The 22,145-nt window shown below is 41.2% G+C and overlaps 1 protein-coding gene across 1 annotated transcript in view; it reads left to right on the forward strand.

The window, feature by feature from the left end:
* Positions 1-22,145, forward strand: part of LOC108622457 (dual specificity protein phosphatase 10) — a 61,330-nt gene that overhangs the window by 32,025 nt on the left and 7,160 nt on the right. Inside the window, exon 4 of the mRNA XM_018020355.2 lies at positions 20,931-21,323. Coding sequence (XP_017875844.1) covers positions 20,931-21,323 — 393 coding nt within the window. The remainder of the gene's footprint in view (positions 1-20,930; positions 21,324-22,145) is intronic.

Raw genomic sequence — 22,145 nt, forward strand, 5'->3', positions numbered from 1 at the left:
GTAATCATTTACTTCAGTCATCTAATTCTGAATAATTTAAAAATATACGAAATTAATGAATATTAATAAACTTAAATAATTTACTTTAATTGTTTTGTTTGATTAGAAGATGAATTTTGTATTTCCTCCAATTGATTGAATTAATTTTATTTTCTATTTAGACAAATACAATTAATTTTTTATAAGCCTTTTTATTAGATTTAGTAAATATTGTCTTATCTTGCTAATTCACCCTATATGGTAAGCATATATTTCTTCTGCTGCAATAAGGATTTGATTTCCCAAATCGGGGAAACTATTATAATTCTAATTTGGTCGGGAGCCGGTGACCGGGTGGGAAACTTGAAAACGAAGGCGGCAGGGGTAACGAGGCACATTTTTCTGGAGGTGTCCACGCGTTGCGAACACCGTGCCAGATTCGTCAGCGGCAGAGGCCCGATTTAGCATGCTTGGCGAGCATTAATGAGCAGTGAGGTCATCGTCTCGGTGCTGCCAAATAAAAGCCGGCCAGACACCGTTCCCTCGATCATTCCTCCGCAATAACACCTCTTGGCCATTTTCTCTGCGTTGCTTAGATGGAATTTGTCTTGTCTTTAAGAGACTAAGGACACGTGCAAAGGACGAAAGGGATGGGACGAAATGCGAATTATTGCCGGTGGATCCAGACAGAAAAAGAAGCGTGGCGAGGCTGCACTGCACACGCGGCCTCGTCGCGGTTGTCCTTCGTCTCCCGTTCGCTTTGGGGAACGGGGAGAGAGAGTGAATCATCGAGCGGGATGAAAGGAGCCGGCGATGCTCTGGACGCTGAGGCTAGGCGTCGTCAGCTGGTGCGCTGGGTGGGTCGACGAACCCAGTTTTATTAAGCCTCTCGCGACGCCGTTGGCCACCTTTGTCTCTGACATTTTTTTTCTTAGAAATTAGAGATTAGGTTTAAAATAAACAAGTGGTACCATACGACGAAGTCTAGATGAACTGCGCCTTTGTTCCTAGGAACGAACATTTGCTTTTAAGGAATTAGTAATCGAGCCAGTTGAATCGGCGACGAAATTCGTCGGTTTGAAAGGCTCGGTTTTTAACTCGAGGCACGTGAGTCAACTTAGAAGCTTATGTCAGAGATTAAGCGAGCGATTATCATGCGCGGAGAGTAGGAGTCTTTGTCATCGCGCGTCGACGATTTTGGAGAGATGATATCACTGGACATAACGTCGCATCGACAGGGACGACGTTCTTTCTGGAATTGGATTTTTTAGTAGTAGCCGAGGAGCCGGTCGTGTCAATAAATGAGTACACTCTCGGTGAGTCACCGGCTCGTTCCTTCTTTGTGAAGTCACCGAGGCTTTGCAAACAATTTCACTCGATCGCGAACCGTGAACAATGAGCGCCGGTATTACTTTCGGTCGATCCGAACGGCACGCTCGGCCCGTCTCAATCGCAACCGCCGACTAGAAGTATCGAGTCGGGATAAAAATCTGAATCTGACGAGAAGAAAGTAATAGACGACGTGAAACGGTTTGCTGGTGTTGATTAAACCGATGATAGCCTCTCACGCACAATGGGTGTTGCGTGGAGAATGGGTTGGCAAATTGATGAAATTTAAAGGTTCAACCTCGCTCGCTTTCAATGAGCATTGTGCGCTCGCTGTAATGTCAATCCCTGGTAAAAATTTTTATCATGATTTACATCGTGTTCGATATAAAGTCAACACTTTCAATCGCGATTGTTCGTCATAAATTACTAAGTGTCAACAGGTTAAGCGAATTTCTAAGCCCATTGTTAACACAAACTTCGATGCAATCTTATAATTATCGTTGTACTTTTGAAAAGATAAATGAAGGATAGCTCGAAGTACATAATATGAATCTGTTGACAATACTCCTGAGAAAGATAGATCATTTGGGGAAGGAATTTTTATCTCATTGTTCATTAAAAAGGATTAAATGCTTTCCGTCTCAACTTTTATACTTTTAAAAAGACAAATGAAGAAAAGCTTGAAGGAAATAATATAATGAATGAAACAGAAAGAGGACATAAAATAAATAAAAGTAAAGTTAATAAATTTTAGATAAAAGTAAAAAAAGTACATGAATGAGGAAATGAATGGGATAAAGGAAGTGAGTAAAGGGAAGGTCGGTATCAATCCAGGTGCAAGGTGACAACAGGTAGCGTTTAGGTGAAGACCGGATTGATCGAAAGTGTCCAGGTTGAGGGGTTGCGGGAGGGGAGATCGACAATGAACGAGTCGAGATGCCGTTGGAATGCCGTTCATTGGCAGACCTGCACGAGAAACGACTCCGAAAGGGGGGCTTGAGGGGAGCGAAAGGGCGGTTCACAATGCGGGTTGCTTTCCTCGCGTGGCCTTCACACCTTCGCCGCGCCTCACCTCTCTCCAACGACCGTGCTACCTAACCGATTTCCACATCCTCTGTAATACGTTTACATGCCCAGCCTAAGTATGTCTATCCTGTGTTTGGCTTCTTGGTTTCGTAGTCGATAAACTGTTCACTCGAATACCGAATACTCAATTCCTGTTGAAATTAGCAGAATTTGTTATATGTATATTCGAATAGAATATGTAATTTTAAAACTGATCTAAAAATTTTCGTCCCAACTTTTATACTTTTGAAAATACAAATTAAGAAAAGCTTGAAGGAAATAACATAATGAATGAAACAGAAAGAGGACATAAAATAAATAAAAGTAAGTTTAATAAATTTTAGATAAAGGTAAAAAAAGTGCATGAATGAGGAAATGAATGGGATAAAGGAAGTGAGTAAAGGGAAGGTCGGTATCAATCCAGGTGCAAGGTGACAACAGGTAGCGTTTAGGTGAAGACCGGATTGATCGAAAGTGTCCAGGTTGAGGGGTTGCGGGAGGGGAGATCGACAATGAACGAGTCGAGATGCCGTTGGAATGCCGTTCATTGGCAGACCTGCACGAGAAACGACTCCGAAAGGGGGGCTTGAGGGGAGCGAAAGGGCGGTTCACAATGCGGGTTGCTTTCCTCGCGTGGCCTTCACACCTTCGCCGCGCCTCACCTCTCTCCAACGACCGTGCTACCTAACCGATTTCCACATCCTCTGTAATACGTTTACATGCCCAGCCTAAGTATGTCTATCCTGTGTTTGGCTTCTTGGTTTCGTAGTCGATAAACTGTTCACTCGAATACCGAATACTCAATTCCTGTTGAAATTAGCAGAATTTGTTATATGTATATTCGAATAGAATATGTAATTTTAAAACTGATCTAAAAATTGCTGAAAGTAGTTTAATTTGTTAAACAACATTTTATAAAATTCAGGCAATGTTCCTAGAAAATTACTCAATAGATTAGTAGAGTTTAAATTAGTAGATTACTAACAGAAATCGATAAATTCTGTTAATCTATTGGTAGATTAATAACAAGATAGAACAATTTCCACTCTTTATTACCCATTTACACACCAATAAATCATACCACGGGTAGCTTGTATTCTTCAAATCAAACAAATAAATCAGGTTTCCTCGAAAGGCGATACACGCGAGGGTAGCTTCTTCGTATTCCAATTGGTGATATCGATTGCTCGGGCGTTGTTACACGCGGTTACAAGCTTGCTGCGCATAGGTAGCAATCGGTGGCTGCGCATAAATCAAGCTCGGTAAAAGGGACTTCCGTGAAATCCTTCCCGTGACAACCGGGCTACCCGAGCTCTGCCTCTCCTTTTTCTCGTCTTCTCTCTCGGGAATTCCAAGCGTAATTGGGACCGTCCCCGGACGATAAGCCGCCACAGACACCCAGTCCAAGTATTAATAAGAATTTGAAGGCGAGAGATAAAGTTTTTAAATTCGTTTTACGAGCTATTGGGGAGAGGATAACAAGGAATTCCTGGAATCTGTTGATAATGTTCCTGAGAGGGTGAGAGCCCTTCGGGACGTCGAAGGAACCGACGAATTTTTGTCTCTTTGCTCATTGAGTGCATACCGAAGATCATCTCTGCCTTCGTAGCCTCAAATAACATCATCCGCCAATGAATTATTAAGTCAGATTCGCGGTGAGTCATTGTCTGTAATCAAACGGTGGCTAATTGAAAGTACAAGTAATTCGCTGCGCGATGACGTCCGCTCGGTAACGTGGCTGAAATTAATGTAAATTGACGCAATTAGTTTGCTCGCAAGTCGCTCGGAAATATTGATTGCTCCGGTGTCGTCGTTCCTCCATGCGGGTACTCTTATGTATACGTGCACCAAACTATCCGGCAAATTTAAATAAAAGGGCGCACTGTGACTCCTGAATTGCCAATTAAAACTGATTGCTTCACTCTCCCCATGAACATAAATTTTATGGTTAAATCATACAATTATGTATGTACAATTAAATCTTGAGCAAACATTTAATATAACTAATACTCTGGAAGTATTCTTTTTACTTCGTGTCCTCACTTTAGCAAGAATATTTATATGTCACTGAATATTTAATAAGATTTATTGCGATCAACCTTCCACATTTGTACTTGTAATGCCTTTTAATGAACGTGCAACCATGACACGTAGTATTTATCAAGTACATATTAAGACAAGTTTATCTGGCGAAAGTGTCGATAAATTTCTCAATATATTCATATCTTAACTTCGGAAAGAGTACATATGTACGTGTCAGTAAATCTTTAACGATATTTAAGGCAATCGACGTTTCACATGTATAACGTAATGCTTTTTAACGAATGTAATACCGTGAAACAGTGTTTATCTAACACACGTTTGATGTTTTCTAAAATAGTCGAGTTTCTCTCGTGAAAACGTCGATAAAGGAACAGTTGTAAGCTGATAAAACGGGTTTTTTAATCGTGAATCAGCGTTTGTCTAATAAAAACCAAATTAATAATTATGATGTAATCGAGATCCAGTCGCTTTACTACTAGAATACGCTCGTAAATGATATACTGTAATTATCGAGTCAATCGCGTGTTCTTAACTTGGACGTTGGAGAAACGCGAGCTTTTTAATGCAAATAGCAGTCGATACCATTTTTCAAGTTTGTGTACAAAACAGCTACTCAAGCACGCAGAGTTGTTTAGTATAATAATGTGATTAATGGACTGAAGATTTTTAAACAAATATTTACATCAGTTTAAAATTCTTTTATCATTTAAATATTCCAACACACAGCAAGCTCAGCTTTTAAAATTGCAATCTATATTTTATATACATTCAACAATCTTTCAATAAACAAATCGTCAGTCTGATATTTAAAATTGACACTCTGGTATGCATCGAGCATGCTGTGGCATTAGTCATTTTGTATAAACTCAGCTTCGATGCACAATTTTGTACCGTCTAAAAAAATGCACTCGCTAGTAGAACAACGTAGTAAAATTTTGTGGCATTAGTCATTTGTTATGAACGTTGCTTCACGCGCGAAGAGCAAACGTGAAAATGTGACGACGCAACTTGCCGGGGAAATTTCAAAAACTTATACAAATAGTTGAGTGAGTATCGAAGCTGGTATCTCGTGGGGGTTAGCAACTTGGCGACGAGCTGGAATGAAAACATTAATAAAAATAAACCCTCGCTCGGTGCATATTCGGTAGCCCTATGCGTATTTTGCTCACGAAACGTGACTCACTTCTCTCTAATAAAACAAACAAGTTAATATACTTTAGCATCGCAGTTGCAGGGAAATGGACAACGCCAGAACATAGAGACATATCATTTGATTTATTATACTAGTCGCAATTGTACCGCTAATAAGGAAATTGATCTTATCTATGGCGAACACATTTATACTAATTTTATACTGAAAATTGAGAAATGATTTGATGATAATGGATTCGCGAGACAGGATTACGCTGAATGATCAGGGTCACGGGGTTGTTAGCTTTAAATGAATCAGAGCCGGTGCTTGGACGTGTAAAGAATGCGGGAATGGCCATGCCATGGCGGTCTGAAAGCCGTCCTTCGAAAACGTAGCCGTTTCCTACTACTCATGACTCACAGTCGCCGCGCTGTACCGGTATGATTCCGTGGGCTATTCGTGGCACGAGCAGACAGCATGGACCACTCGAATAAATCAGCATCCCCTCGTTCGCGGCGCCTGAACCTCCTGTCATTGATCGGGGCGTTCCCGGATTCATGAATTTAATGCACTACTTGCCGGAATCATGAACGTCGATGACCCCACTTGATTTATTTAAATGAAACCCAGTCTTATTCTGATTCTCTTTATAATATTGTATTTTATGTTCTTAAATATAAGCTCTCCCCTATAAGGGGAGGAGGTGGAAGAGGAGGGAGTGAGTAGGAAATATAAAATCAAATCCATTTTTGGGCCAAAGAGGCTGAAATAAAGTATTTATTAAGTCTTGCCAATAATTAGGCTACTGGTTCTGACTCGTGAATACAGAGAATTCTTTTTATAAGATTACACTTTTATAGATATCGATTTTTTATTTTTAGTATATTTTTTTTATTCGTGTTATAAGTTTTCGTTGCGTGTGCACACGTTAAGACATGCAAGAGTTGAAGTAAATTGTGGTTCGACACGTGAAGTCACACCGCAAGGTTGACCTAATCCGAAATTACGACTGTACACAATGCGACGATTATACAAAGTGACAAGGACGGATCAGCCGATCATTACTCATGCTCGTAACAAGCTTACGTAATAGAAAGTAAAAATGCACGTAAACGCTACTATTAGATAATGTTGTCGAATGTTAGTGAGGAATAGTAGAAACGTTAGTCGTTCATGCATTCACTTTTTGCATTGAGACGCAGATACCCGCACCGCTGTTTGTTATCGTACTATCGTCCACATGATCATGCGCATGAATAAAAAAGGGATAAACAGAAGTGACCCGCACGACTTTTCCTGATAACGTTCCTTTTTTACCATTGAATGACAAACGGATCCCTCTTTATCAATCGCCTTACGTATGCGCCGGTTTCTCAGAAATTTACCAAGATTTTCCCGGAGCGCGACGTCTCGTTATCAATTCCATATGTTATCGTATCTCGTTTTTTTTTATCGACTCCTCGCTCGGTGCGCTCGACCTATTCTTATCGAGTCCGTTCCTTCTTTTTTTTTCCTTGCCTCTCGAGCCGGGGTGACTAAACACTTCGTATCGGTGCTCACCACCTGAATGATAAGCGTCGCGATAAGCACGAGCAGATAAATCGACCGATTCACCTAAACGGACACCCGAAAACTCGACGGGGGAATACTAATTCTTTTTTTCTCACCCCCACACACCTGGATGGCTCCCACGTGGCCTGACACGCTTCTAATAGATCGTTTCTTAATTGCTACAAATTCCCGGATAATTATACCTCAGATAAAAAGAAAAACAGCCGAGTTTTTCGTTTTTCAACGAAGTTTATATATCGAAATAAGTATTAAAAGAAAGAATTGTACTAGCGTACAAATTTATACAGAACTGTGCTTTTAATTGCTGATCGATAATGTTTATTGATAAAGGCAGACGTTGGTCTCTAGATAGGCACGTGTAACAATAGCGTGCAGCGTTTCTTAAGTCGCTTTGTGTAAGCCGGAAAAGAACTGTGCCTTGGTGATAGTTAAATTTAGAACAATAGACGTCGAGACACGTGGTTAGATTCGATCAAAGAAACGTTGCTTCTTGACCAATAAATACATCGCAAAACGATGTTGAAAAACATTTATAGCCCCTTTTATCTTGAATTTTCTATTATTCTTAAATATGTACACATGTACTTCCTAAATCTTTATTTTAATATATGAGTACGACAAATTAGTAATTCCTGATTAAAGCTAAATATTATACTATTATATTTTACTGTTGTATCATCATCAATTTTATTCTGTCCATTAATAACCGTTCATTGCAATCAAAGTGTCTCGAGCGTGGGATGTATGTGACACATGTATGAAATATTCGAAGGAAATCAGTGCGTTGAAAGGGAAAAGGGTTTCCCTAAAAAATTTGGGGGCTAGAATGACGTCGTTGAGAAAATTGCTTGACTGACTCACGGCCGATGCTCGTTGCCAGCTCATGCACTGTGTTCCATTCGCCCTCGTTATCCCTTGTCATTTTCACCCCCGTACTCGAGTTCTTTATCCGGGCCGCTACGAGACGAATTGAATCCGAACAGTCGAAAAATAGCTAGGGGTGAAGTTAATATCACGTTTCATCCCCCCTCCCGTTTCGGTCTCAACCCTTCTTTTATGACGGATAATCGAAATTATTGAAAAATATGATCTTTAGATTATCTTTATGTACAGATTTGTGTCTCAATGTCATATTTCTACTAAAATTTAACCTGCTGTTCAGTTTGCGAGCAATTATATAATTTACATAAAGGACGACAATTTTAAACTCTATCTAGAAATTACTATAATAGTGGCGTTACTGTGTCAATGCCACAGTTTCTCGTAAAACGAACTGGTCGAGCAAATTGCCTCACTATTATATTTGTAAAAATAAACATAAATTACATAAGCTTTAATAGTGTCTTTCTGCATTTGAAATAACAGTAAATTCTCTTTCTGTTTCACAAATTATTTGAACATAAATTTTTAATTATATCTTTAAACGCTGATTTTTCGAATTCTTACCTACATAAATATATACTTATTATTTTTTTAAATCTCGTTCGCCTAAGGGAAATTAAGACAAGCCGGAGCTGGTCAGGAATCATTGTCCCAAGCTGCAGCATGCCTGCATAAGAGGAAGTCTATTCGTAAACGCGTTCCACCAAAAAGTCAACCGAGAACTCGTTGCGCTCGTCCGTCAATCCGTCATCTCCTCTCGAGTACCGGCAGAAGAGACGCATTACGTATGCCTGGCGCGTGTTTCTCGTTAAGTGATTCATTCACGCCGGAATCCTTCCTGGCGCGTTCCACGAGCGCGTGTACCAGCCTAGCGAATTCCCGCAACGTGGTAGGCAGTTGTGTACACGTATGTACGCACTTCCGGCAGGTGGCCCGGGGACGCCGTTCCTCCTTTCGAGAGAGCGTTAACCGAGGGATTACCCAGCCGCGGGGGTGGAATCTCGTGCGGGACTCGCAACCCCTTCAACGCGTTGGAATTAATGGAAAATATTTAGAGGACACGGTGTAAACGACACCTGTGGCTAGGGGTAACCGGCGCCCTAGTTGCATCGACGATTCGAAGGGTGGCGTGATTTGTTTAGAGGGTGCGTTCCTGATTTGTTCCAATGTTCATTAACCCCTCCCAATTTTAATAGCTCTGCTGAAAATTCCCAGTTTATTTCGAAACACATTTCCTCTTTTCTAATCTCCTATTCTCCTATATGTGAATTATAGCTTTTATTTCATTGATCTTGTTGAAAACATTCTTTCTTTTATTATTGACAAATACAGATTCATTCACTTGAATCACTACATATTATGACATTTCTTCTTCATTGTTTACATCAGTAAATTAATCACGAAATGTGTTGTATCATTTAATTCGATTAGATTGCTATCAATACCTTTAATGAAAGCGAGACTCATGGTTATTGAGAGATAAGTCGAGGAGAAATGGAAGCAATCCGCGAATGAGTCACTCTATCATTTTCCATTTTCCTCAAGCTGTACATATGTATAGTGAGTCACGATGTTGAACGAAGATTAATCGGGGATTAATGGACGATCCGTATTATCGAGGGCGTACCATATAAACAGTTTTTATCGCGTAATAATAGGCTCGCTATGATATCGCGACGATTGGGAGAAATCGAAAAAGAACGGCGTGAAAGGAAATGAAAAACACGACCGTGACTAACGCTGTACAATAGATAAACTGGCTGATAAATTGGCGCTTATTGATAGCGACGGTTTATATCATAAAATTCATCTGCGATTACCGTTGAATTGTTCTGATAGGAAAATAAGACTAACTACTTTCGCGCGATAATGCGTACCCACTGTTCGACGATTGTATTTGCATACGTTCGACGATCGGCTGCGTACGCATTATGCTTTTGATGTCACGTTTCGTATTTGTTGAAAGAAGGTCAGAGATTCCTCCAGTCCAGTGTAATAATTCTATTCAGTAATGTGATGTTACACACAGTGAGTCAGCAAGAACTGTCGCTTTAATTTCATGATGAATCCTTGTAGAAATAAAAGTACAGTCCCATTCGGGTCGTCTATTGCTAAGAGTACACTCGTCGAAACACTTACCAAAGCAAATGTCAGTTGTTTGCATTCTTTGTTAACTACCATAAATTTTGCATAAAAATTTGCAATTCGATTAACGCAAACTAGTTGTTAATTAAAAATAGCCTGTGACTGGGATTAAAATTGGCCCGTTTGTAAATAGCGAAGGCATGCATACGGTTAATAGAATCTTGGAGACAGGAAATGACCAACGATGCCAACCAATTCTGAAAGTTTATTACGCTTAGTTTATAGCACACCCCTGGGGATTGTTGCACATAGTTGCTCAAACTGTTTAGCCGAGCAGACGGCCCATATGAAAGCACGCGGCGACTCTTAAAAGCTTGCGTTTAAGAGAATCTGCGTTGCGCATGTAAAACAGTGAATCACGGAGCGTCCTCGTGGCACGAACGCGTTAAAGAGATTCAGTTGCAGCGAGCAAATACCGCGAGATGCATCCTTGACGGATCTGTCTTCTGTTCTACGCTTATTCTCCTTTCTTTTTTTCTGTCCCTTGAAATTACGCTTCAGCGGGATTAGCTAATCGTCGCGAGTTTTGTGTCAACAGAAGGTCTCTTTATCGTACCTCGTTGCAGAAACTTTCGAGTCTCGGTTTTGAAATTCATACTCGGAAGGAGGGGAGGTTTGATAAACGTTTGTATCTTTCATTGTCCGATCATTTATTCATTTATTTATAGTTGTTGGCAGCAGACTTGTGTTTCTGTTGTTAACATCCACCCCCCGTTGATCATTATGAAATATGGTAGACGCACAATAATGTATCCTCAGTCTGAATTCGCGCCTTATATCATTTCTGAATTGTTCGCGTTGATCGACGACGACGGTTCTGCGAAGTGGACCACGCGACGACTTATGTAAATTCCTCATAAATCCCCATCTGAATCAGTGAGGCTGTAGTTAGCGAGGCTTTTGAAAGACGGTAAACAGAGGAGAAGCACGCGCGTCGTGGCGTAATTCAGGGTCGTTGAGAACCAGCTAGCTAGCCTGCACGCGTTACCATGACTCATAGCTAACCGCATCGGGCATCGATATCAACGTTTTGCGTCTCTCGATAGTGGAAAACCATTCTACGCCGTTCTCTGACTCATTTGTCCAATCCTCAAATCTTCTTCTACACATCCATCGCGGCGACTCCCCCTCCTAAGTCTGAGCCAATCTTTGAATATGTAATCAGGTTTATTCAAATGATGGAGCTGCTCGGCTGCCACTGAATCATTACTCCAATTAAATTTTTCAATCTCCATTTCAGTTCATTTATATTGCTTTGATCAATCAGTCGGTTGTTGCACTGAACATTTTTTTTCGATTAAGTAATATCGTACTATTATCAGCAAACAATACTTTGATTCACTCAAATTGAATAAAGGAATATGCTATACGAAATCCTCGTAAACAATTCAATGCTTCTGACAAAACGAAGTTTCCATTAACCTTTACCAATGGCCACATGATTCCCGTTTAGTCGGATCGCGGGTATTATCGGTGAACTTTATTCCCAATAGACTGTGAATCACGACAGATCAAGTATGTAGCATTAGCAGAGCAGACGGTGAAGCGTCTGATGTAGCTGCAACGCGTGGCTGTTTACCATTTGATTCACGTCGCTCTGGGGACGATCCACTAGCGATGATCCAGAGCTCTGCGATCGAATCGGTCCGGAACGCAATAAACCTCGCCCACGATGATTAATCTCAGTCTCAGCCTCGTTCGGATTCATAGGACGTTCTTGTTTGATCATTGATGATCGCCACTACCTGTTCCCGTATGTCGCAATATCAAACTGCTTTTTATTACACGAACTAAATCAACTCAAACAATGAAGTTTTATCACAATTCTTCTGTAGCTGATTTACGATCTTTTTATGAGAGAAACAGTGATGATAGTTTTAATCCTGTTTGAGCGTAACAAGTTTGAGTGAGAATATAAAGTAAAGTAAATGCACTACGATTTGTCGAAGGAGATCATCACAATTTTTAAGTATGAGACATACATTGTTTCAAGCAACGAAATTAAGACATTTTGTCCTTTTTCACATTGTTAAGGGAATTGTAGCCAGTTTTTGTAACTTATTGTCTTTATCTCTATTACCCCAATGAAATGATCACAATTTTTGTCAGTACGAGACATAAATCCTATCAAACGAATTTAAGGCATATTGTGCTTTGTGCGACGTTGAAGGAATCGCAGGATGATTCAGCTAATACAATTGCATTCACTGACGAAGGTCGTCTCATAAAATATAGATTGTAAAGATGGAACAAAGGTAAACATGGTCCATAACGAATTTCCGGATTGAAGCAGGTAATGACGGCTCAGGTATGTCTGACCATCGAAACCGGTCGAACCTGTGACAACTCATTTCTGAAACACTTAAAATCTCAGAACTCGTACCGAGTCACCGGCCTGATTACGCGTACCATTTTTCTAGAGGATGATCTAGACTTTTATGACTGGACATGACCCCGGCTGACTAATTCCTTCAAGGACCCGAGGAACCTGGAATCAGGATTCCCTAGAAAGCGGAAATATTCGCAATATCTTAGTCATTGATTTGTAGAAAACTTGGTGTCCTTTCGAATCCGTTTAACATTGTATGAGCCCTTGAATAAAAAAATGATAAACAATTTTTAACAATTATTAGGTGCTATAATAATAAAACACTGTAGAAAAATTTAGAAATTTTGCAAGGCTATTAAGAAAGTTATTTCATTTCCAATTCTTATGTGGATTTCATTTATGAAAAAAGTGCCAAAATCGTACATTAAAATATTAGAAAGTATACGTTGAAGATTCCCTGTGACCTAAGAAGACACGTCATATAATTTTGTAAACCTGACTTGTCTGTAAATATCATTTTTCCTAAAAGCTTATCGTTTCAAATATTAGTCACAGCGTTTTATCGCATTTCTCACACTTTTGACAGGAATCTCGTGGCTCATACAATCTTAAGACTTCGATTCCAGAATAAAATCGATTCCTGTGAAATTTGTGGCCACTGAATGACGACGCTCTATCTGATTTGGTATAAAGAGTAAAATGGCATTCAAGTTTTTTCCGCCGGAATCTTCTATCGTCATCAGTGAGATCACGTTCTGGAATTAAAGGCTGGCACCTGCTGGAACTGAATGACGTTCAACACTTCAATATCCACCCATGGAAATCGTTATTCCGATGACAATCATAAAACCGTTTATGGCGGAGATGAAGAATCGCCGGCGCCGTGTTTTCGCTTTAAAACATTAGTCATTAGTCTAAGGGATTTCCATGCCGATTGGATCATCAGATCCCTTAGTTCGCGTTACCAAGCTCGATTTAAACAATTTTATGCACGATTACGATTTAACCGTTTGAAATAATTAATTATTGATCTTTTTATTAGTTATCTTGCATATTTTTATTTCAGACTCGTTGAATAACGATGAATTAAAGTGCATTTTTGTGATTCCATAATAAAATCAGTGGATATTCTGTTACCTTCGATGGAATTTTTTGTTCATTCATCTGTACAAGGATTTAATAGACTTTGTAACGGAGCATGGGTATCAGATTTAAGCTTCTTTGTTATGATATTCACAATAGAAGAACCAGAATACCTATCGAATGGAATCACGCTTTTGATACTCGGAAACTATTACGTCGACCAATTCCTCGTAAAGTGACTGCAGCTAATCGAGTATCTTAATAATTCATCAGTTTCATAAAAACCGGATGATGCCAAAATCGCGGCGCAGGGTTTTCCAAAATCTCACCGAACATCCTGCAGAACAGGAAGATGTAGAGAAATTAGTTATCTATAGTACTGATACCATAACAAAGAAAACCGCAGAAGAATTGAGGAAACGCGAGCACTATTTCGTATGCAAATGCACGTCGAGATAAATCGTGCGAAATGTAACTCGAGTTTTTGATAAGCGAGTCGAATGAATTAAAACAGCGAGCTTTTATTTCCGCGAATCATGAACGTTCAGATTTACGTCGCTGTTGCGGATGAACGACGTTAATTAATTGTGTGTTTATTCGCTGGAAGGAGGAACATCCTTCTAAGAAATTGACCGGGAAGATTGACGTGTTTGAAGCCTCCACGAGGCGAGTAGAAAAATTTCCAATTCCAAGTATCCTCGATTCGCAAATATTTAACAGTGGGCAAGAGAATTTTTCAATACGTGTTATGAATTTTACGGTCGAAAATCGTTTATCGTGTATTAACTCATGTCGTGTTATGAATCTAAATGAGCATGCTTTTAGCGTGTATCGGGCAGACTCTGCAATTTTATTTTCAAGGGGATGGAAAATCTTCTGTTTTTGGGTACGAATCGATTAGCGAGTAGAAATAAAGACAATTTCATAAGTGCATAAGTACTAAGAGCGCGATAAGTGATAAAATTAGACGAGGGAGGGAGGTCTCGCTGGGTGAGAAATTGCGTAACACTGACCGTGTTCGCACCAAAGCGTGTAGGTACCAACGCGGGTGAATCATTGTACTCGAAAGACGCATAATGCCTCGATTTATTTTTGCCACCGTTGCTGTCAAATCAACCTTTGATCTTTCGTTCATACCCGAGGAGTCCCCAATCTCTCCCGGTCATTACGTCGTCTCGATCATGCGGAAGAGTACACAGTTTCCTAGGAAGGGAGGAAAAAGATTGATTGTAAAGGCAAATCGATGAATCATGTCGAAGCCTCGTGAAAATTCAATTCCTGTCGATTCTATTCAAATCGTGTTTTATACTTCGATACCAAATCTTTCCGAACAATCGGCATGTTAAGTACTTCTATCTTATGTTTTATAATTCACAATCCAATGTCCAATGTAAGGCGTTATCAATGAAATATTCATTTAAAACAAATTTTATTCTTCTTATGATTATATTAAATTCTCAAGAGAAATAAGAATTCCTCTGCAACAGACAATAACATGATTCATCATCTCACGTTACAGTATAATGTAACTGAATTATAATAAGTCTTTTTATCTGGCATATGGATCCGTCTGTCAACGAACTGTTTTAATTCGAACTCTGAACCGTCGACTTCGGCTGGACCGAAGCGCATCTCTTATGTGGCTTTCGTTCGCGAATTCAAGCCTGATACGAGTTGCATTCGGCAATTAAGTCGCGTTACGTTACGTTATTTACGAGCGAGCGGCGGTGGCGGCGCAAGGTCGTCATAGGACGCGAGGCATTGCGTGGCGAAATGTACGGGGAACCCGAAGCCCCGCCGCGAAACTAGGAAGAAAATCGTGGAAAAAGGACGCGGCGAGGCTCTCCTCCGGCCGTTCTCCTCGCCGCGGACAAGGACGGCGAACATAGTACTCCGCACAGACACGCGTGCCTCACGGGATATACATACAGCGTGCAGCTCGTTCCTGTTCGTCTGTATTCGTGCGCCGTGGATCGTCGTACGTCACGACGTCGCCGGCCAATCGGCGTCGAGCCGGATGACTCATCCGGTCGAGCCTCATGTAAACTCTCTCGTGCCGTTTAGCCAGCAGTCTCCCGCCAACAAGCACAAGGGTAGCCTTTGCTTTTGCCACGTATCGTTCGCAGTCTCGTCGCAGATCCACGAGCAACTACGCTCGGTCTTTTGTGATCGTTTATTGTGTCACGGTTTTCAATTTAAACGCGACACGTTGCATGACTTCGAACGGAGTGACCACATAGTCGAAGTTCAATTCGTAGGGACACTCCGCGTCCAGTCGTTTTGTGTTACAATCACGTGTGTCAAATGGTGAGGTGAGAGCCGGAGAGAGTCGCCCAGAACGTAAATCGTGGAGGGAATCTCGAATACTAGATCGAACATGGGAATCAAGAAGGAAGCGCCGTGCCTCGTTCTGAGGCTTGTCCCTCTGGATAACATCCAGCCGTGGGGTAAGATAGCTTCATCGTTTGTTTTTCTCTGCTCGCTGTTTTCGTTTTAACGTGAGTCACTCGTGAAACGCGGCTCGATCTCGTGACTTGTTCATCCCAACACTGGACCATTCTTACCAGTTCTGTCTATTGTCGTTTGATAAAACATTCACCAGCTTGTTCGAATTGTTCCTAGTTGGGTAAAACTCATCTCGTCGGAGAATACGTAAATGTTTAATCGTTCACTGGTCGTAATCGTCGCTGTTCTACGTTGCACTTTATTACACATTTAACACGTACGACAGATGAATGCATGATTCCCAGTCTTATCGAGAGAATTATCGTATTGTTGTACCGTAGCTAAAAATGTGTTGCAAGATCATATCGTTGAAACAATCCGAACAGAAATGTAATGTCAGCAGCTGAGACAATCACGTTCTCGTTTATTTATAATGTAGCCGACGATTCCGATTAAACTGGACGTGATTCGAGAAGAACGAGTATGGTCAATGGTATTTCTGAGAGAGAATTATTACACACGAAGTCGGGCGCACGGTGTACATTATAAATACAATCTCCGGATGACTCAGGCAGGCGTTGAGTATCGTTTAGATTTTAGGCGCAACGCGTGTCCGATGACTCGGTCCCGCGTTAATCTAAAGAATGGCGGAATCACGGATTCCTCCTACCGGCTGTCTCGTCTCGTTTTCTGCGTTAAGTCACATCGCGGGTAAAACGTTTACGCGCCGTGACGGAATTCAATCGACTGTTGCAACACGATAACGCGTTCCATCGATTCCATTCCAGGAGATACACTTTTTTCTGCTTCTTATCCAGCGTTGATGTCTCTCGAGTTATTCGAGAGAAATTCGATTTTCTATTAGATTAGTCCTGTTTTAAATTGTCGAATCGGGAATGTTGCTAGCGAGTTTAACATTGTTTCAATTACAACTATATAGGTAGAAATACGATTGTTCTTAAAGGATAGTTCAATTAATTACTTATCAATATCAACGAGTATCTATGATTACAGGTTTATTTTTCTGATTAGAAACGTGATTAAATATTTCTTGTATCTTTTGATTCGGGATGCAAGTCGAAGTAAACGACGTGATGAAATGTAGGTCACTTAATTTAGGTCATCGCAACTTGTTCGTCGGTCTCATTTCGCAGGTAGTTCAACGCACCGTCTCACTGTTTCTTCCAAGTGTCATCAATCGTTCAGACAACAATTTCTTTCAAACGTTTCTTACAAACAAGATCATTGCGTCGGTCCGTGTGGCTAGTTCCGCGAAACCTTAATTGCTAACGATTGCTCAACAGTAATTAGAAACGAGCGCGCTCCTCCATCCGGGAGGCACGTACAAAAGCTCTGTGGCGTTCCTGTACCGAGAAATTAAAATGAGTAGCTGTGAGCGAAAAATCGGGCCGATGCCCCGATCGAACCGGCGTGTACCCGTTTCCTTAATAAAATTGCGACCTATTAAGTATAATTACCGTTCGACTGTCGTTAGGAACGAGCAATATCTCGGATGATAAAACCTGAACCAGTGGCACTGAGTATTAAACAAGTACATAAAATAATCAATGGGAGGCTAATAAAAAATATGCAGCCGACTGCGAGAATTCGCAGTTAATATCACTAGAAAGACGACGACGAATCTTGGAACATTTTAATGAAACGTGCCTTGAAAATGTTCTTCAGAATTATACGAGAAATCAAGTTGAGATCAGCGTTTCTCGTTAAGATTAGTTAACTGGTCTTCATTATGAGATATCCTTGCGAGTCGCTCCGGTTTGTTAAGGCTACGCGGATCGCGTAACGAGTTTCGCCGTCTAGAACTGAAAACCGTTATGCCAGATCATATTATACGGCGCTTGTCCATTGCGAACGGTGAGAAAAAAAAAAAATTACGCGCCGTGACGGAATTCAATCGACTGTTGCAACACGATAACGCGTTCCATCGATTCCATTCCAGGAGATACACTTTTTTCTGCTTCTTATCCAGCGTTGATGTCTCTCGAGTTATTCGAGAGAAATTCGATTTTCTATTAGATTAGTCCTGTTTTAAATTGTCGAATCGGGAATGTTGCTAGCGAGTTTAACATTGTTTCAATTACAACTATATAGGTAGAAATACGATTGTTCTTAAAGGATAGTTCAATTAATTACTTATCAATATCAACGAGTATCTATGATTACAGGTTTATTTTTCTGATTAGAAACGTGATTAAATATTTCTTGTATCTTTTGATTCGGGATGCAAGTCGAAGTAAACGACGTGATGAAATGTAGGTCACTTAATTTAGGTCATCGCAACTTGTTCGTCGGTCTCATTTCGCAGGTAGTTCAACGCACCGTCTCACTGTTTCTTCCAAGTGTCATCAATCGTTCAGACAACAATTTCTTTCAAACGTTTCTTACAAACAAGATCATTGCGTCGGTCCGTGTGGCTAGTTCCGCGAAACCTTAATTGCTAACGATTGCTCAACAGTAATTAGAAACGAGCGCGCTCCTCCATCCGGGAGGCACGTACAAAAGCTCTGTGGCGTTCCTGTACCGAGAAATTAAAATGAGTAGCTGTGAGCGAAAAATCGGGCCGATGCCCCGATCGAACCGGCGTGTACCCGTTTCCTTAATAAAATTGCGACCTATTAAGTATAATTACCGTTCGACTGTCGTTAGGAACGAGCAATATCTCGGATGATAAAACCTGAACCAGTGGCACTGAGTATTAAACAAGTACATAAAATAATCAATGGGAGGCTAATAAAAAATATACAGCCGACTGCGATATGAGAGAATTCGCAGTTAATATCACTAGAAAGACGACGACGAATCTTGGAACATTTTAATGAAACGTGCCTTGAAAATGTTCTTCAGAATTATACGAGAAATCAAGTTGAGATCAGCGTTTCTCGTTAAGATTAGTTAACTGGTCTTCATTATGAGATATCCTTGCGAGTCGCTCCGGTTTGTTAAGGCTACGCGGATCGCGTAACGAGTTTCGCCGTCTAGAACTGAAAACCGTTATGCCAGATCATATTATACGGCGCTTGTCCATTGCGAACGGTGAGAAAAAAAAAAAATCGGCTATGAACGAATGCTGAAATCCTACTCGCCGAATACAAAGACGTACGGGCCGTGTGTACGTATAGACACGTGTCGTCGGTAGTCGTCCAACGCTATATTTACGATTTCCGGCGGAGTTAGCCTCAAGACTAGGTCACGGAATTGCATTTGCGTTTACTTATGCGGCGAGCGTGTCGATAACTCGGCTCTACCATGATCCTCGCGCCTCATTTTAATGCCAAATCAATGGGAACGCGTCGAGTTTCCGGTGAGACAAACCGCCACGGCGTTTAGCCCGTAGCATTGCATTTAAGTTTCACCGTAAATGAAAACAATTAATAGAACAGCAGAAATCGACGACACTAATTGCATCGCGTTTTTCCTCTCGACGATTACAAATCGTCACCGAATTTCATTTGAGATGTTGTATGTTCATCGAAAAGTATGGCTCCGTTCTGGTCTTTGATTTCTGTATGCGAAATCCGATACGAAGCGGTTAAAAGGGAAAACGATAATGGGTAACGATTAGCGAAAATCATGACGGTAAATTGAGTTAAATCCGGAAGCAGGACTCGACCTCCTACCTCCCTCCCTTCTCCCGCGGTAACGGGGAATATAATTGTGAACCGCGACAGACGTATACACGGGGTTGGCGGCCGTGGCGGCTGCGAGAGACGGCAGGGGGCGAATAGCGAGTGACTCATCGTTGAGCCAGGCCAGGCCTCACGAGGCTGCAGGTCAGGAGAGGAAGACACTTTTAGCCCACATTTCTTCCTTACCTCCTCTCCCCCTCTTCCTCCTCCTCGACGACCCGGCCTCTCTTCCTTTTATTTTTACTCCGTCCGTACTTATTCGCGGTTCCTCCCTTCCTGTCTCGCCTATTCCTTCTGTGCCTCTTCCGCTTTTCCAGCCGCGATTACCGGACGCCACGAGGATATTATCGAACTTTCAATAATTATTATTGTCGTCTTTTACTGTTAAACAGCTCCTGAATGAAATATTTCGTAAAGACTGTGTAATTCCGTAATGTGTAATTAACGTAAAGGCGACGAAGTATCTTCAGCAAAATCCTAGTTTCCTTCCGGTGTTAAACGGTTCTTATGTGATATGCATCGCGACGGGACGCATCCCCATTTCTTAAGTCTGGAAGACTCTCAACATCCAAGAATGATAATGTAACTCTTGCGGGGCTTCGAGAACCACGCGAGCTCGGTTAAGGTTCCAGATTCCTCTTCCGGGATTATTGAAAAACGCGTTCGAACTAAAACTGCCTCAGGAGGCACTTAAGTGTTTCCCATCGCCGAAGGCGAACGGGTTTCCAGCTCGCATCGCAAAAGCACACGCGAAGATGCGGCGGGAAAATGCATTTAGGTTTCATTTTTTAAGCGACATCGCGAATGTTTCATTTCACATACAAATCAGTCTATTTATAATTGCTTAATTTAAACCATTTACAGAATTAATAATTACGTGTTAAATGTTTCGCATGAGAAATAGTTTAATTAACTAAGCTGCTTGATTTTCTCTTTCAAAGTCAAATACCGCGAGATCATAATTAAACTATGTAAACGAAAATCACAGCATATGGAACGGACACCACCTGTCTCGATATTTTCAAAGTAACCTGATGCCTCTGGGACCAGTTCCCACGCCCCTGTTGCGTCTCGTTAGGCTTCCAATTCTCGACGCCTAAAAATTAACCCCCCGTTCCCTAAACCTGCCCAAACTTAGCTTCGATTCCCAATTTTAAAGAAAATATTTCAATACAATATAAAGAATTTTATATTATTATATGAGAATTTCATTATGACGAAATATTAAATAAAAATGATGAAGAAATTGTTCTCAAATATTTTTCTCTATTGTTTTCAGGTGGACACAAAGAGTTCCACAGGCGGCATAGGGACCTCTGCGAAGACACGCTTCTGCCAGCGGTGTCGTCTGGACCATCGGCGGTTGGCAGTTGCTCCAGTCCGGGACCAGGATGCCCAGTCTTAAGTTTGTCCGGTCCGCCAACTCCGCAGCCGGCTGACATCGACAACCACCCTGCCTCAAGGGTCTTACCGTTCCTGTATCTTGGAAACGGGAGGGACGCGGCCGATCTGCAGCTTCTTCGAGCGTTGGGCGCGACCAGAGTTCTGAACGTCACCTCACAGTTACCCGGTTATCACGAGGAGAGGGGAATCACGTACAGACAGATACCAGCCTCGGATTCCGGACATCAAAACCTCAAACAGTACTTCGAAGAGGCGTTCGATTTCATCGGTGAGTGCAGAAAAAATTTTCATTGAATTCTTAATATAATTTAGGTAGAGAAAATCTAAGCACGTTAGGAGGGATGCTTGTTCTACTGCCCTAATTGAATGGAGTAAATGATACACTTCACTCGAATAGATTCTTTCATAAATTGTTATAGTATTCTTGGAACTGTCCTTCTATTCTCGACGCGGTACAGAAAAACGTTTTAATTCAACTTTAGCATCAATGAAACGAGGTGTTATTCACTCGACGTCAGTTGGGTGATGCGGAATAGGTTCGCGAAACGCTTGTCGACATTGAGCGGACGGACGGTTTCATTGAGGAGCCTGTTGCATGTGATTCAATAAAAATGATACCACGGTTAGCGTAAATTGGTCTAATTGCGTGGTCGGTTAGGTTTAGAAACGCGGTGTTCGAGGAGAGAGGTTGCCGCGTTTAATTCACCGTGAGAGCACGATATGGCAAGAGGGAGGCCGTTCACAAAGAGTAGAGATGTTGGCCTCACGTCGATGAGTAATTCTTTCGGCTGACTGGGTGTGTCCCCGGGCAATGATCGTCATTGCCGTTTCTATATCTGAGCCAGTCCTGCGTTTCTCGTTCGACACTTTCAGATCAGTCATACTTTTCTTTGTCTTCAAAACTTGCCTTTCGCCGAAAGATCTTTTGTTTGAGTTCTGAAGCGTTTAAGGATGTATTGGCTATACAGTCAGTCCCAAAAGTTGATGTACCTTAGAAAAACACATTTCTTGTAATTAAAAATAGTGCACTTTTCTTCTAATTTGAGTATTTAACGAGTTAAGTATGATTATTTAGCATTTTATTGATGTT

The sequence above is a fragment of the Ceratina calcarata genome, unplaced genomic scaffold (genome assembly GCF_001652005.2).
Source record: "Ceratina calcarata isolate Rehan_Ccalc_2016 unplaced genomic scaffold, ASM165200v1 scaffold222.2, whole genome shotgun sequence".
Classification (NCBI taxonomy): domain Eukaryota; kingdom Metazoa; phylum Arthropoda; class Insecta; order Hymenoptera; family Apidae; genus Ceratina; species Ceratina calcarata.